The 17065-nt window shown below is 33.3% G+C and overlaps 1 protein-coding gene across 2 annotated transcripts in view; it reads right to left on the bottom strand.

Moving 5' to 3' along the window:
* Positions 1-17065, bottom strand: part of PRKACB (protein kinase cAMP-activated catalytic subunit beta) — a 129747-nt gene that overhangs the window by 58457 nt on the left and 54225 nt on the right. The window contains exon 1 of one of the 2 annotated variants that reach the window (XM_032361122.1): positions 12036-12322. The exons of the other annotated variant lie outside the window; for it this stretch is intronic. Coding sequence (XP_032217013.1) covers positions 12036-12219 — 184 coding nt within the window. The 5' untranslated portion in view covers positions 12220-12322. Of the gene's footprint in view, positions 1-12035; positions 12323-17065 lie in introns of those variants that run through there. 2 annotated transcript variants of the gene reach the window in all.

Genomic DNA, 17065 nt, shown 5'->3' on the forward strand with positions numbered 1-17065 from the left:
CCAGGACTAGTTGGCTTCCCAGGGAAATTACATCAAACATTTAAAGAATTAATACCTATTCTCCTGAAACTGTTAAAAAAAAAAAAAAAAAGAAAAAGAAAAAGAAAAGAAAAAAAAGAAAGAAAGAAAGAGAAAAAGAAATAGAAATAGAAATGGAAGGAAAACTTCCAAACTCATTTTATGAGGCCAGCATTATCTTGATCCCATCAAAAAGGAGAATTATAGACCAATATCCTTGATGAACACAGAAGCAAAAATTCTCACCAAAATACTAGCCAACAGGATCCAACAATACATTAAAAGGATTATTCACCACAGCCAAGTGGGATTTATTCCTGGGCTGCAAGTTTGGTTCAACATTTGCAAATCAATCAATGTGATACAATACATTAATAAAAGAAAGAACAAGATCCATATGATACTCTCAATTGATGCTAAAAATGCATTTGACAAAGTACAGCATCCTTTCTTGATCAAAACTCTTCAAAGTGTAGGGACAGAAGGTACATACCTCAATATCTTCAAAGTCATCTATGAAAAACCCACAGTGAATATCATTCTCAATGGGGAAAAACTGAGAGCTTTCCCCCTAAGGTCAGGAACAGGGCAGGGATTTCCACTATATCCCCTGCTATTCAACATAGTACTAGAAGTCCTAGCCTCAGCAATCAGAAAACAAAAATAAATTAAAGGCATCCAAACAGGCAAAGAAGTCGTCAAACTATCACTCTTCGCAGATGATATGATACTATATGTGGAAAACCCAAAAGACTCCACTCCAAAACTGCTAGAACTTGTACAGGAATTCAGTAAAGTGTCAGGATATAAAATCAATCCACAGAAATCAGTTGCATTTCTCTACACCAACAACAAGACAGAAGAAAGAGAAATTAAGGAGTCAATCCCATTTACAATTGCACCCAAAACTATAAGATACTTAGGAATAAACCTAACCAAAGAGGCAAAGAATCTATACTCAGAAAACTATAAAGTACTCACGAAAGAAATTGAGGAAGACACAAAGAAATGGCAAAATGTTCCATGCTCCTGGATTGGAAGAATAAATACTGTAAAAATGTCTATGCTACCTAAAGCAATCTACACATTTAATGCAATTTCTATCAAAATACCATCCATTTTTTTCCAAAGAAATGGAACAAATAATCCTAAAAGAATAAATAATCCAATCAAGAAATGGCAGAGGATATGAACAGATATTTCTGCAAAGACATCCAGGTGGCCAACAGACACATGAAAAAGTGTTCCATATCAGTCATCATCAGGGAAATACTAATCAAAACCATGGTGAGATACTACCTCATACCGATCTGAATGGTAAAATTAACAAGTCAGGAAATGACAGATGCAGGAGAGGACATGGAGAAAGGAGAACCCCCCTACACTGTTGGTGGGAATGCAAACTTGTGCAACCACTCTGGAAAATACCATGGAGGTTCCTCAAAAAGTTGGAAATAAGGCTACCCTACAACCCAGCAATTGCACTACTGGCTATTTACCCTAAAGATACAAATGTAGTGGTTGGAAGGGGCACGTGCACCCAAATGTTTATAGCAGCAATGTCCACAATAGCCAAACTATGGAAAGAACCTAGATGTCCATCAACGGATGAATGGATAGAGAATAGGTGGTATATATATACAATGGAATACTATGCATCCATCAAAAGAAATGAAATCTTGCCATTTGTGATGACATGGATGGAACTAGAGGGTATTATGCTGAGCGAAATAAGTCAATCAGAGAAAGACAATTATCATATGATCTCCCTCATATGGGGATTTTGAGAGGTAGAGTGGGGGGTTTGGGGGCTAGAGAAGGAAAAAAATGAAACAAGATGGGATCAGGAGACAAATCACAAGATACTCTTAATCCCCCAAAACAAGCTGAGGGTTGCTGGGCGGAGGGAGGGTATGGAGAGGGTGGTTGGTTTACGGACATTGAGGAGGGTATATGATATGGTGAGTGCCGTGAAGTATGTAAGCCTGATGATTCACAGACCTGTACCCTTGGGACAAATATACATTATATGTTAATAAAAATAATTAAGAAGATATGGTCCACATATACAATGGAATATTATGCCTTCGTCAGAAAGGATGAATACCCAACTTTTGTGTCAACATGGATGGGATTGGAGGAAATTATGCTGAGTGAAGTCAGTCAAGCAGAGAGAGTCAATTATCATTTGGTTTCACTTACTTGTGGAGCATAAGGAATAACATGGAGGACACTGGGAGAAGAGGAAGAGAAGTGAGTTGGGGGAAATCAGAGGAGGGGATGAACCATGAGAGACTGTGGACTCTGACAAACAAACTGAGGGTTTTGGAGGGGAGGGGGTGGAGGGTTGGGTGAGCATGGTGGTAGGTATTAAGGGGGGCATGTATTGTATGGAGTACTGGGTGTGGTGCATAAACAATGAATCTTGGAACACTGAAAAAAATTAAATAATAAAAAAAGAAACTGATAGCTGATGCTAAAAATTGGATTAAAAAAAGTACAGTAAAAATTGGATAGCCATACGAAGGAGGGGGGGAAGGACTTCACTCCATGCCTCACATCATAAATACAAAGACAACTAAAAAAATGGATTTCTGGATGAAAGCAGAGAATAAAAATCATCATTGCCTTGGGTTAGACAATGATTTGATTTAGCAACAAAAGTACAAAGTATAAAGGAAAAAATGATAAACTGTACTTCATTAAAATCACAAACTTTTACTCTTCAAAGACACCATTTAAGAAAATAAGACAAGCCATAGACCAAGAGTAAATATTTGCAAATTATGTATTTGGTAAAGAACTTGTGTTTAGAATATATATAGAATTTTTAAGACTTGGTAATAAGAAGGCAAAAATCCTGTTTTGAAGGTGGGCAAAAGATTTGAAAATATGTTTCTCCAAAGAAGATACACAAATGGCTTCTAAGAACATATGAAAATATGCTCAACATCATCAATTATTAGGGAAATACAAATTGAAATCACAATGAAATACCAATTCACATATAACAGAATGGTTATAATTAAAAAGACTAATGATATCAAGTATTAACAAGAATGTGAAGAAACTATAACCCTCATATATTGCTGGTGGCAATGTAAAAGGGTAAAGCCACTTAAAACAATTTGTAAGTTTCTTAAAAGAATAAACATAAACTTAGCCTTGACCCAGCAATTCTACTCCTAGATATCTGCTTAAGAGAACTAAAAGCAGAAAAACTGCTCAGTCTTGTATCCAAATGTTTATCATGACATTATCCAAATAATCCCAAACTGGAAATAACCTTAATGTTTATCAGTTGCTGAATGGTTAAACAAAATGTATTATATCAATAAAGCATGCTATAATTCAGCAATAAAATTATTTTTATGAAAAAATAATTATTTTTATGTTCTTTCACATGGATAAACATCAAAAACATAACTTTAAGTGTAAGAAGTCAGAAACAACAGATTACATGTTGTATAATTCCATTTATATAAAACATCCAGAAATGAAAAATCTGTAATGACAAAAATCTATAGGGACAGAAAATCTGTAGAGGTAGAAAATGTCCAGAAAAGAAAATCTGTAGGCCCAGAAAACATCAGAGTTTGTCTGTGGTTTAGATGAAAAGTGGAGACTGACTGCCAACGGGTATAAAACTTTCTGAAGTGATGGAAATATTCTAAAAATGAATTGTGGAGATGGCTGCACAATTCTACAAATTTATTAATAAACACTGAACTCTACATTGAACTCCAATGACAAAGTTTTATGGTATATAAATTATACTTAATTTTTTAAAAGTTGTCATTTTTCCTGGGTGGTTCAGTTACGTCCCCAACTCTTGATTTCAGCTGATGTCATGGTCTCAGGGTTGTGATATTGAGCCCTCTGTTACATCTGGCTCCACGCTCAGTGGGGAGTCTGCTTAAGATTCTTTCCCTCTTTCTCTCACCTTCTGCCCCTCCCCATGCTTGCAAGGGCACATGTATGCACTCTCTCTCTCATTCTCTCACTCTCCAATAAATAAATAAATCTTTAAAATAAAACGTTGTCAAGTGCTCCTCTATGTAAGTAGAGACAGTTGACTGAAGCAAGAATCTTCTTTGCTCTGGGAAGAATCACTTCAGTGGACAACTTAATTATGTAAGTGTAAGGCTAGCAGGCATTCATTAGCTGGGGGGAATGACCTAACAAAAACCCTTTGGAGCTAGTAAAGGCTATTCCTTCCCAATACATAATGGTAAACAAAATTAATTAAAGAGGCGGAGGTAAGTAGATCTATATTAAAAATAAAATGGGGATCCTGAAAGGGAAGGATTAAAACTAGACATCATTCTTCCTAAGGTTTAGAATTACCAGAATTTCTTTCATGAATTTTAGTGATAGTATCTGTGGTCCATAAGTAGGAAGGCACACTAAACAAGCTTTATCAAAAAGGAAAGGAGAATCTGAGTTGGTGATTTAGGGTTTAAATTAGAGGCACTATATGCCAAATTTAGTGTCTACAGAGGACGTATAGGCAAAACAATAGAAGGCCAGACAGAGTAAATCACACAGTATAAATCCTGAGTAAAAAGGATATTCATTCAGTGCCCATTTGTTCTTAAATGGAATAAGGGGCCTCTGAAATCACTTTTCTAATGGTTCAAGGATACTAAAGTCCAATATTAATATGAAATCTTTTGTTTAAAAATCATTTTATATTTTTATAAAAAATAATGGTATAAAATTCAATTATTAAAAAAATACCATGAGGACCAAACAAAATTTATCTGTGAGCTACATCTGAGTTATAGACAACCAGTTTGCTATTCCTGCACAAGATGTTCAAGAAAGGAAGGCTGATTTTGGTACAGTGTGGGGAAAGGGCTGAAAGATACCATTGTCACACATTTGACCTGGCGTGGAAGTCAGGCTCATGAAGCATTTAAGTATAAATTAAGGAAACTAAATCCTGTGCTTTATCGCTTGGATAAACATAACACTGGAAAGGGTGGTCATCCTCCTATTAAGAACCATAAGGTCTCCACAAGGGTCAGTGTCATCACATCAAGAGCAAGTATACATCAAATTCTTGGGGATAAGTTTTAATCCACGAAACCATGTAGCAGTGGCAAAATCAAATGAAGCTGAAAATGAGACCACTAGCTTATATACTAATCAAAATTCTCACCTCTTTATTCATGCTTTGAAAGGAGGATTAGCCTCTCTGTAATGAGTAAACTGTCAAAAGTTTAGCAGTATGTGAAAGGGGATTGGAAGGAGACACCAAGAAAAGAGCTACTTAGCAGTCGTGCTAATATAAACAGATTAGTATAAGTGATTAATCTGAATATTTAAAAGATGAAACCTTATTTGTATCATAAGTGGCCATACTAGTTATACAACTAGTTAAAAGCTCAGTTAAAAACCGCCATTATTTTAGGACTTTGCAAGTAATATTCAATCCTTCAGAGAATGTATCAGTCCAGTTTTGATTTATTTTCAAACTTCTCTTTCTAGCCTGTTCATCTTCTTGGTCTTCATAATGCACACACTGTCTCTCATCTGACAAGAAACCCAAGACACAAAATCTTTGCTATACGAGCCAGAGACCCATTTTTCTTACACACATACAGAAAGATTTCACAGAATAGGTACTAAAAGATGGACTTTGGAGCCAGACTGCCTGGGTTCAGATTTCTTCCTATTTAGGTATGTTATCTTGAAGAAATTACTGTCCCTCAATGTGCTTTATTCTCTTCATCTGTAAACCCTACTAGGCTTTTTAAGGAATTACATGAATGAATACATGCAATGTCCTTAAAACAATGTCTGACAATAGATAAATGTTTCATATGATAATGTATATGACAATATTCCACCCAGGGAATATGGGAATGAAGGGATAAGAGTCACAGCTATATTGCACAATCAGAAGTATGTGATATACTTTATAATATGTCTGAATCTCCAAGTAGATTATTGTCTGTTGACTACCAAGGAACATATAATGATAATGCTCTATTTGTCAACTAAAATATGTCTTTCAGACCATTTGCTCCTAATAATTGATCAGTTTTGAAAAGTGGAGAATTCTGATAAAAACTAATAATAAAGGAGAAAATAAGGCAGGGAATTTAAACATCTTCTCTGAATAGTGAAAACAAATTCAACTCCAAAAGATTATATTACTTGTATATCTGGGGTGTAATTAATACAAAAGTCTTAAAATAGTCATAACAGTTCTCCAAATTTGTCCTATAAAATATAAAAATAATATATACAAAGATTTCACTAAAAGGATGTTTATCACAGCATTTTTTTGTATAATAACAAAAATTAAAAACAGTCTAGATGGCCAGTGATCAGTTAAATAGTGTTACATCCTTCAATTGAATACAAATTGAATACAATTGAATACAAAACAGCCATCTTAAAATGTATTGTATAACAACTCTTTATGACAAGCAAAAATGTAATAAAATACTGTGCACTAAAAGATCCAAATTGAGGGGCTGGTGGAAATTTGTTTATCTATGCAAAAAGCAGTCTATATATACAAAAGATATCTAGAGCTACAAGACTATATGTACAAAAGGTTTTAGCAGTGGTTATCTTTTGGTGGAATTGTGTGATTTCTTTTTTTTGTTGTTGTTCTTTTCTAAGGTTTGCAAATTTTCTCCAATGAAGATATATTATTTGGTAATAGGATTAAAATATTACTAGGGAAAAAGTGCTTCTCTAACTTTAATGTGCGTATCAATCAGCTGGATAATTCTGTTAAAATGAAGATTCTGACTCAGGTTTGATAGGGCCTGAGGGTTTTTCTTTTTTTGAAAAATATTTTATTTATTTATTTGTCAGAGAGAGAGAACACAAGCAGGGGGAACAACAGGCAGAGAGAGAAGCAGATTCCCTGCTAAGCAAGGAGCCCGATGTGGGACTCTATCCAGGACCCAGGGATCAGGACATAAGCCAAAGGCAGACACTTAACTGACTGAGTCACCCAGGCATCCAGAGCGTCTTCCTTTGCAACAGGCTCCCAGGTGATGCTAATGCTGTTGGATTGGCAACACACTTCGAGTAGCAAGACAATACCTAGAATATATACTTAATCTTCCTTTTTCTCTAACCATGTAGTATGGTTACTCTTGCAAAACACAAGCAAATAGAAGCTACTCTTTATGTTATTATACTTGATATACAATATGGCATTGCTAAGTAGCCCATGGAAACATTTTCTAATGTTAAATTACTTAATTTTCCCATTAGCTTAGTATAAGGTCTGCTGATTATTCAAGTTCTTATAAGCAATCATGATAAAAATGCACAGATAATGCTGAAGAGTTTAGTGCCTCTGGAAAGTGGTATTTTCCATGTTCAGGCCAGCATCTTACTGCTTTTGGTTAGTAACCATAAGCCTTTGAAATAAATCGCAAAGATCATAATAGAACAAATTAAAGAATGCTTGTTAGTGTAAGACCATAGTGATATTTAAAGGCAATCTAACAAACAACTCAGTGTTTATTGAGAAATAGGCTGGTAATACCAAAAATAAATTGACAAATTTATGCCCTCTAGGAGTTCAAAGTCAAATATGGGAGATATGTAACTTAAGGAATAATGTAATATAACTTTAATAATAAAACTATTACTAAAAAATAAAAAATTTTTTTAAATCTATAAAATAAACAATAATTGAAGTGAGCATAAGATGATAGGAGAACAAAGAAAAAAGATTATGAATTGTATTGGAATGAAAAATAGGAAAAGAATGCTCTGGTGATTTTTGTTAGAGATAGTAATTGAACAGAGTCTGAATGTAAGAGCAGATCTTACCACTGGTGGGAGAAAGGAAAAGGAATTCCAGAGAGAAGAAACATCTTAAATTAGTACTGTTATTGTAAAGGGAATCCAGTGTCTGACTATTCATTTGCCATGGTCATGTACTGACCAAAAGTCTTAGTTGTAAATACCTGCCCAGATCAAACAGAAAATCTTTAGTATCCAAATTTCCTGCTTATTTCCTGGCAGAATAAGCAAGTTAACTTTTCCTTTATTATGCTAGTTAAAATTAAAATTCTTTAGGCCCTTTTAACAAAGACCGCACATATATTATCTCCCACTTTAAAAAAACAGATTAGCTCCCCACTGTCTATTAGAATGTAGTTCAAAATTCTGAGTATATGATAGATTTCCAAGATCAGATCTACAGGCTACCCTTCTAATATCTTACCATGTCTTTTAAGTAAACCCTGAATTTTCATGTTTTCACATATTTGTGTATGTTATTTATTTTCTTATATTAAAATAACCTTTTCCTCCTTTTCTGAGTCTCAGAAGTCGATTCATTCTTCATATTCTTAAAGGTCATCCCATCTCACCTTAATGTTAATTTCTTCTTACACTAAGCTCCTACAGTAAACTTACAATTTTAAGTAACCATTTCACTATACCTTAAATATTATGTTGGTTGTATGTTTGCTCTTCCTACTCTTGTTTTTGAGGGTAAGAACTAGATCTTATTTTTCCCATAGCCCATTTGTAGACCATGATACAGTAAATTCTCAAAAACATTTGCCAAATGACTAAAAATGGACTGCTACCAAGAAACTTATGGAATAGCTGCTGATAGAAAAAGCAGATAAAAGAATAATGTGGATGGTGTTCTAGCTTAGAAGTTACAATGGGGAAAAAAAGGAAGTTGTAGTAACACAGATTCAGTGGCCTAAGAAATAAACATGAAAGTGGTATCTGGGTGGCTCAGTCAGTTACGTGTCTGACTATTGATTTCAATTCATGACATGATCTCAGGGTCATGAGATCCAGCCCCACATTGGGCTCCACATTCAGTATGGAGTCTGCTTGAGATTTTTCTCTCTCCCACTGCTCCTCCCTGCCCCTCTCTAAAATGAATAAATTAATCTTCAAGGGAAAAAAAAAAAAGAAACATGAAAGTGAATTGTCTTAAAGATCGTATGAGCTTTGGAAAGGTAAAACTAACTAGATAAAGTGGCCTCATAAACCATTTTAGTTATCTAATCCTACCTGAAGAAATCTATATATAAAATTGTGTATTTGTTTAATATGATATGTAAATCTAAGATTCACTCATACAGCTTTTTATCTACCAGAAAAATAGCTTGTCAATTCATGGGGAAGGAGAATAAAAAAAGTGTTTGATGGTATTCACCTATTTAGTCCTTAAAATGTTATTAGACATTCATTAAGTGTATAAAGTCCAAGATTTAAATCGTGAAAACTTCAATTAAGTTCAGCATTGTATAATTTGATATACCACTTATGATCAAAGGAAGATTTAAAAGCTAACCATAATACATTTGCTACAAAGAGAACTCAATGAACATCAATACTCCTGTTCATTCTGAGTCAGAACAAAAAGCAGAATTCCTCCATGTTTTTCTTTTGAACTTCTTGTACTTATATGTAGATGGAATCAGCTGTTAAATATTTATGTTATCAAACAGGAATTCCTGTTACTTAGTTTAATAACAGAAGATAAAACACAGTTCTGTGTGGCTTTTATACTGTATTTCTTCCTATATTTACTATCACTAGAGAAAAAACTTGGATTAAAACTTGTTACATTTCATAAATGCTTAAATTGGTAATTAATCTTTACTCAACAGGCAATTTAAAAAAAATTACATGTATTTTCTGTGCTTAGTTGATTTCTTAAAATAGCACTTTTGGAACAAGCATATTCAGAATGTTTATTATCAGGAGATAGTACATTCTTTTTTCTTGTCAAACAAGTCATACAAGTAGAATGCTTTAAGTAGCTTTGAAGAATGTGGTTTTCATAAAAACTTCATATAGTAAAAGTTCCTTCTATAACTCACTCTGTAAATGGTAATTTGTGCTTTCATCACAAAAATAAACCCTGGAATTTTGAAATGATAGGATTTCTGTTTCTGTTGCATCAGTGTTTTCTCCTCTACAGTAACACACTCCATAACAGAAAACTAGAGCTTGTGTTTACTATACCCATCATTATGTATATAAAATTATTGTGTCTTTTGATATTTTTGGGATATGAAAGAGAGAAGAGAGTAGAAGAATACGTGATTAATGAATATTCAGTTATTCTAAATATTTCTTGTGTCATGCCTATTATTTGCAGGGCTACAAGGCCTGCACCTAATTTTACTTGTGTTACAAGTGTACTATTTATTTTATTTTGTGACATCACAATTCAGAAAAATGTTAACAGCATTTTATCAGTCTTTTTTTCTTTTTTTTTTTTAAGATTTTATTTATTTATTTGACCGACAGAGATCACAAGTAGGCAGAGAGGTAGGCAGTGGGCTGAGCAGAGAGCCCGATGTGGGGCTCTATTCCAGGACCCTAGAATCACAACCTGAGCCGAAGGCAGAGGCTTTAACCCACTGAGCCACCCAGGCGCCCCATCAGTCTCTTTTTTCTAAAAGAAATCATGCTCATGATGTTATCTTCAATAGTTAGTTTTAAAATGTGTTTCAGAAAACATCACAGGCCCCATCCATTTTTAAAAAATGGTGACAGTATGGTTCAAACATAAGTTTTATTACAAGCCTGTGATCTCATTCATTCATCAAACACATTTGAGATACATTTACTAAACAGACACCTACTATGTCTGTTTTGGAGGAGTAGGTACTAGTGAAACAGAAACTAATTCAGTACTGTCTCCATTCTTAATTGAATGCTTAATTAAAAGGTCTTCCAAATGCATGAAAAAGATTTCCAAAGGGACCTAGAAGAGTGCAATTTAATAGAACAGGACAAGTGGAATGAATAACAAACTTCTGCTGTTTGGTTAATCTTAATAATGTAGAATTATTTCTAATATTTAACAGTTCATTACCTTGAAGATATTTGAGATTCCTCATCTATCGACCTGCTTTACAGTAAGGATTAATTATAAACAATCAAAACCTTCAAGTAAGAAGAATTTTAACAATATATGTGTTCTTTACTTTCTCCTTAAAACAGCTCAAAGAAGGTAAAAAAAAATTCTGATGCAGTAAATAAATCATTCAAATAAACTTCTATAGAACCATGAAGGTACTGTAAAAAACCAAGGACTAAATTTTGTAAACCATTCTTGGTTTGTTTTATTTTTTTAAACTGAGTTTTAAACTGCAATGGAATATATAAACAGAAAAAAGCAAAACCTAGTGCTATTTGATCATCAAACACATCAAAAAGGGCAAAGGTACCAAGGGTAATTCTATTGTTCCTTTAATCACAATGACAAAAATACCTTGGGGAGGGTATTTTTGGTGAGATGTGGAATGGAGGTACTGGTATTGTTTATACCTGAAATTTATCTTTTAAAGTGCATGTCACCAAAAATGGTTACATTTTAGCAAAGCACCAAGTTCAAACATTTTAACATGCCTGGAAAGAATGTGATGTATGCATAAACAAGTTTTCCCTCCTTTAACCACAATTAAAATAACATAAAATAAAATTATAAAAGTTTTTGATATTTATTATGTTATAAATATAAGATTTTACATAGAGTAATTATACTATGCTTTCATATTAGAAATCCTGCTTATAAAAAAACCTGAAGTAACTTTCACACAGGTACTTAAAAATAAAAAATGGTAAACACAGTAGAACTTTAATTATAAATTCCAGAGTCTTCTGCCCTTTTAAATTTTAAGGATTATAAATCCAAAAAACTTTTTAAAAAATAAACTGATTATTCTTTCTAAAATTTAGGCTTTTCACTTTGATATAAGAACAAAAAATAAAAACAAACTAATATTCACTAGACATGACATAAAATTCTGTAGAAAATTTCCTACTGACATGGGACTTAATGGTCACATATAAAACAAAACAATGAACTACACGATTCAGTTCAACTTATAATCAAGTTTTGTGGGATTTTGCAACTTCATCCTGCAAAATGTCCTTGTATGAATCACAAAAAGACAAAACATTGTTCTTTATGTTTGATTCTAAAACTCCAATTAGTATTTTAGCTTCTAGTTAAAATGTATCATTAAAAAAAAACAAACAAAACTTACTTGATCTGTCCCATAAAGCAGTATGCTCAGAGAAATGAAGGCTGTCATTTTCCAGAGCAGTTTTCTGATCATGTGCAGTACTTTTAGAATGTCTATGAAATAATCGGCTAGCAAAACCTTCCAATTTCTGAAGAGCAGTTGTACCCGTATACTGGTTACAGGGTAGTTCTTTATAAGCTGCCATTCATGTGCATTTGCACTTTACTTAAAGTAAATGAAAATATTTTCAGAAGGAGCTCAACAAGTTCTTACACAGAAGCTAAGAGCTATGCATGTGTCAAACTTCCTGTTTGCAGGGTATTCAAACCACTACTGCTGCTCTGTTTCCTGTTAATATAAAACAGTACATTACTGAGCCTTTCTTAGCAAACCCTTCATCTCAACTAGAGATGGGGATTTTAAAGACTTGCAATATCAGTCTAAATGGTTTTATGCTTAAGAGTGTTTAATATTAGTGAGAACATTAAAGATAAGACTTTATATACAGACTGAAAAAAACTTTTCAAAAAGAAAACTAGTTAAACATGTATTACAACTCTATGCAAACAATTCAAGGCCAAACCACTCTCCAAATATAATATGTTAAAAAGGTTGTGTGGTTTTTTTTTTTTTTCAGGAAATCAGCTAATGTACAGATTTTATGAATCCTGATAAGCAGTTAACTTTTCACTGAAAACTCATATAAAATGGATATTAAAAGCCCTTGCAAAACAACTTTATAACATGTTTTAACTAAGAAATATCTGAACTAGCACTTTAAAAAAAGAACCGAATGTTGCTAACTCATTGACTTAAGTCTAATATATACAGGAACTACAAAAATGTAGTATATGAGTACTGCTTATCAAACTTACCATCTGCTGACAAGTGTTTATCAGCAGTACATTTTAAAATATGAAAAAATGAACAAAATATAAGATTTAAAGTTACGTAAAATCAGCCACAGCAAAACATTTCAACTGAAAAAAAAAATTCCTTCTAGTTTACTGAAACATCTTAATTTTTAAAACTTAACACTGAGTACTACTTCTTCACTGATCCCTAACTTTAGGTCTGACTTAGAAACAACTCCTTTGATTAAAAGAAAGTAAAATTTGCCATTGGCCAATTGCAGGAAAAAAGTAACCTGTGACACTTAATTATGAACTCGAGTACTTGCCTTTTGACACTAATTAAAGGATGAAAAATCTATATGCTTTTCTCCTTGGGGGAGAGAGAGGATCTACCTAAAAATATCTTAGTCCAAATTTCCTGCCAGCTGCTTGACAAATAGAATAGGAACAACAATAATAAATAGAATAAACTGGAACAATAATATTATCAGTTTAGGACAACACACACACACACACACACACACACACACACACACACACAAATTGACTTATGAATTTTGCCAAGTAACAGCTCCACTGTTGTATATTTTGTTTTGTGTAATAAAATTAGTATCAATGTAACCAAATAGGGAACAGTATCTATAATACTAAGCTTTTAAAATCTGTAGCTTTCTGTGTAAACATGTGTGTATAAGAATAGATAATTTTTTTTAAACATCTGACAGTGCTTTACACAAAACAGGACTGAACAAGTGTCTGCAGTCTGTTCAGTCTCTACAGAGCATGGAAGGACTATAGGGCCTGAAGTGGATGAAATCCCTTAATTCTCTGCCTTGCTGTCTTAGAGGAGAAATTTCTTTCATCCTTGAGACTCACTCCAAGTGTCACCTCTTCACTGAATTTTCCAACATATTTCTTAGAAAATAAATTGCTCTCTTCTTTCTCCACTGATTTAAACTTCTGTGTTAAAACTTGCTGTTTATAAATTTATGTCTCAAATTATGTTACTTGAATTCATCAATATAGAGCATGTATTATATACTCAATATGTTCAAGAAAGCATTCTTTTTTTTTGTAATTTTATTTTTGTTTTCAGTGTCCCAAGATTCATTTTTTATGCACCACACCCAGTGCTCCATACAATATGTGCCATCCTTAATACCCACCTCCAGGTTCACCCAACCCCCTACCCTCCTCCCCTCCAAAACCCTCAGTTTGTTTCTCAGAATCCACAGTCTCTCACGGTTCGTCTCCCCCTAAAAATGAAAGCATTCATTTCTAACAAATTAAAGGTCTAAGTAAAATCATTAAATACTTGAAAATGTTTTAATTTTATTTATGCAATGTCATTGAACTCTTTTTTTCTACAGTTACTAAATTTTGTTCATTCTTTGGGTTTCATTTTTATAATGTGCAAATGTGAATTTCTAAAATAACTTGTTTTCCCTGCTTCCAGTCATTTCTTGCAATCACTCATCTCTGACACATTAACCTTCCCAAAATATTCAACTCATGGTATTCCCTTGCCAAATGAACGAACTAATCCTAACACTTCATCCCCACCATATCATCTTTAACATGTTTAGCCAGACATATTCAAGGTTGCTCAAGCTTAGAACAGATATTCCAGAGTCCTAACTAGAACACTAAGATTCATTTATTTAAAACAATGCCTAAGGCTATTAACAGCAAAGTAAATAGAAGAAGGAGGGGGAGGAAGTAAGCCTTACCAGATGAGTGAAAACCCTACATTTGAAACCTGGACTGTTTTTTCAGTAAAACTGCTTCCTTTGTTACAAAGTCCTTATAGAAAGTAGAATCTTTAGTCTGCAGAGCAGTGTTTCTATATATGGTAATGTGACCAGGAAGTTGTTGCTATGTAAGTACTTAGGCAACTTGATTTTTATTAAAAAGAAGAACTCTACTGGCATCTACTGCTAGAAGGAAACAACTACAGCTTTTACTAAAACTGAATTCCTTCCTTCATAATTGATTAATTGAAATTAATCTTAAGAAGTATATTGCTTGTTATTCATCCTGATGGTATTTACAGAACTTTAATTTGTACTAAAATGTCTAGCCCTGTACTCCAAATTTGGTATAACAGCATATTTTATACCCTATTAATAATTTAATTAAATAATGTATGATAATAAAACCAGAGTAATCAACTTTGAGATTATGAAGTCCTTATTATTCATTCTGCATTAATTTTTGAGATTATAACAATTTGCAGAGTTGAATCTCCTGTTATACCACAAAACAGGTTTTTCTTTTCCTATATTTAGTAATAGTGGTGAAACCTTATATTTACTTACCAATTACTTTACAACATACAAAATGGGAATTTCTACTGGCTCATCAGATCTTTACAAATGAAGTAGGCAGGACAGGTGTTATTATCTCTACTTTAAGATGAGAAAATAAACTTAGAAACACTAAGTGACTTGCACAAAGTCACTTAAGTCTTCTGGCTCCTAGATCAAAGCTCCTTTGTACTGCACAACAGTGATCAACAAAGGAAGTAAAGATTTTTTCAAATGCAGTATTTTTCCAATAGGGATAGGGAAGTGGGGGGCTCAGCAGGGAGTCTGCATCTCCCTCTCCCTCTCTCTGTCTCAAATAACAAAATCTTAAAAAAAAAAAAAAAAAAAAAAAGATGGGGAAGTCAGAATAAAAGAACAGCAGGAGGGTGGAATTAGTTCTTGGAAATACTGTTCAGCATCTAAGAATCTTTTTATTAGAATGTTTCCATTCAGATGATCGGTCACCTTAGAGCCATGTGACTTCATTGTCTACCTTTAGGTTCACAATCATGCTGAGGCCAAGAATAACTATGTACTTTAGAATTTCAAGGTTAAAGAAAAGAAAAACATGGAAGCATATGTGATACATAAATTATGTATTTGCCCATGTAGAGGGCAAATAGTATGACCATGACCCCTGCTCTTCAAATAAAGGTTTTAAGGTAATGGTTTTGCCTTTCAAAAAAATGACTTAAATGGATTCACATATTTTATGAATGGATTCAAACTTTTAAGACTGGCTTATTTCATTTAGCACAGTGTTAACACCTGAGGCTCATCCTTGTTGTGTTTCAATAGTTCACTCATTTTTTTAATTGCTGAATAGTATTCCATTGTATGATTTACCACAATTTATATATCCATTAACAACTGAATTGCCTTTGCACCTTTGTCAAAAATCAATTAACAATATTTGTCTGGGTCTATTCTGGACTTTATCATGTTCCACCGATTTGTGTATGTGTCATCTACACCATAGTGTGTTGGTTATTACAGTTTTCTAGTAAATCTTAAATCTGATAGTGTAAATGTTCCAACATTATTTTCTTCTTAATTGCTTTGATTATCAGAGTTCCTTAACCTTTCTATATATATTTTAAGATTGTCTATGTCTACAAAAATAATCTTGCTGCGACTTTATTTTTTCATTTTTCATTTATTTTTATTTTAAAAGATTTTATTTATTTATTTGACGGAGGGAGACAGCAAGAGAGGGAATACAAGCAGGGGCAGTGGAAGAGGAAGAAGCAGGCTTCTCGCTGAGCAGGCAGCAGGATGCAGAGGTCCATCCCAGGACTGTGGGATCATGATCTGAGCCAAAGGCAGACACTTAATGACTGAGCCAGCCAGGTGCTCCCTTGCTGGGACTTTTTAAGATTGTGTTTATTGAGAGAAATGATATCTCAATATACTGAGTCTTTCAATCTATGATCATAGAGTTATCTCTTCATTTACTTGGGTCTTTGATTTCTTTCATTAGTGTTTTATAATCTTGAGAATAAAGATCCTGCAAATATTTTGTTAAGAGTTATACCTACATACTATTTTTTTAAATTGGAGTTATTGATTGTGATTGTGACTGTAAATAGTACTTTAAAAATGTTTGCAGTTGTTCATTGCTAGTATACAGAAACATGACTTATTTTTATATTTTAACCTTGTATATTGCAACCTTGCTAAACACACTTATTAGTTTTAGGAGCCTTTTTCTTTTTGTAGATTTCTTAGGATTTTCTATGTAGGCAAGCATGTCATCTTTGAACAGATACAGTTTGTTCTATTTCTAGGACTTTCAGTGATCATGTCGAACAAGAGTATCAAGATGGACTTATCTTTCCCCCATTCTTTTGCTTTTAAATATTATATCAGTATATTTAAAGTTGACTTCTTG

The sequence above is a fragment of the Mustela erminea genome, chromosome 10 (assembly GCF_009829155.1).
Source record: "Mustela erminea isolate mMusErm1 chromosome 10, mMusErm1.Pri, whole genome shotgun sequence".
Classification (NCBI taxonomy): domain Eukaryota; kingdom Metazoa; phylum Chordata; class Mammalia; order Carnivora; family Mustelidae; genus Mustela; species Mustela erminea.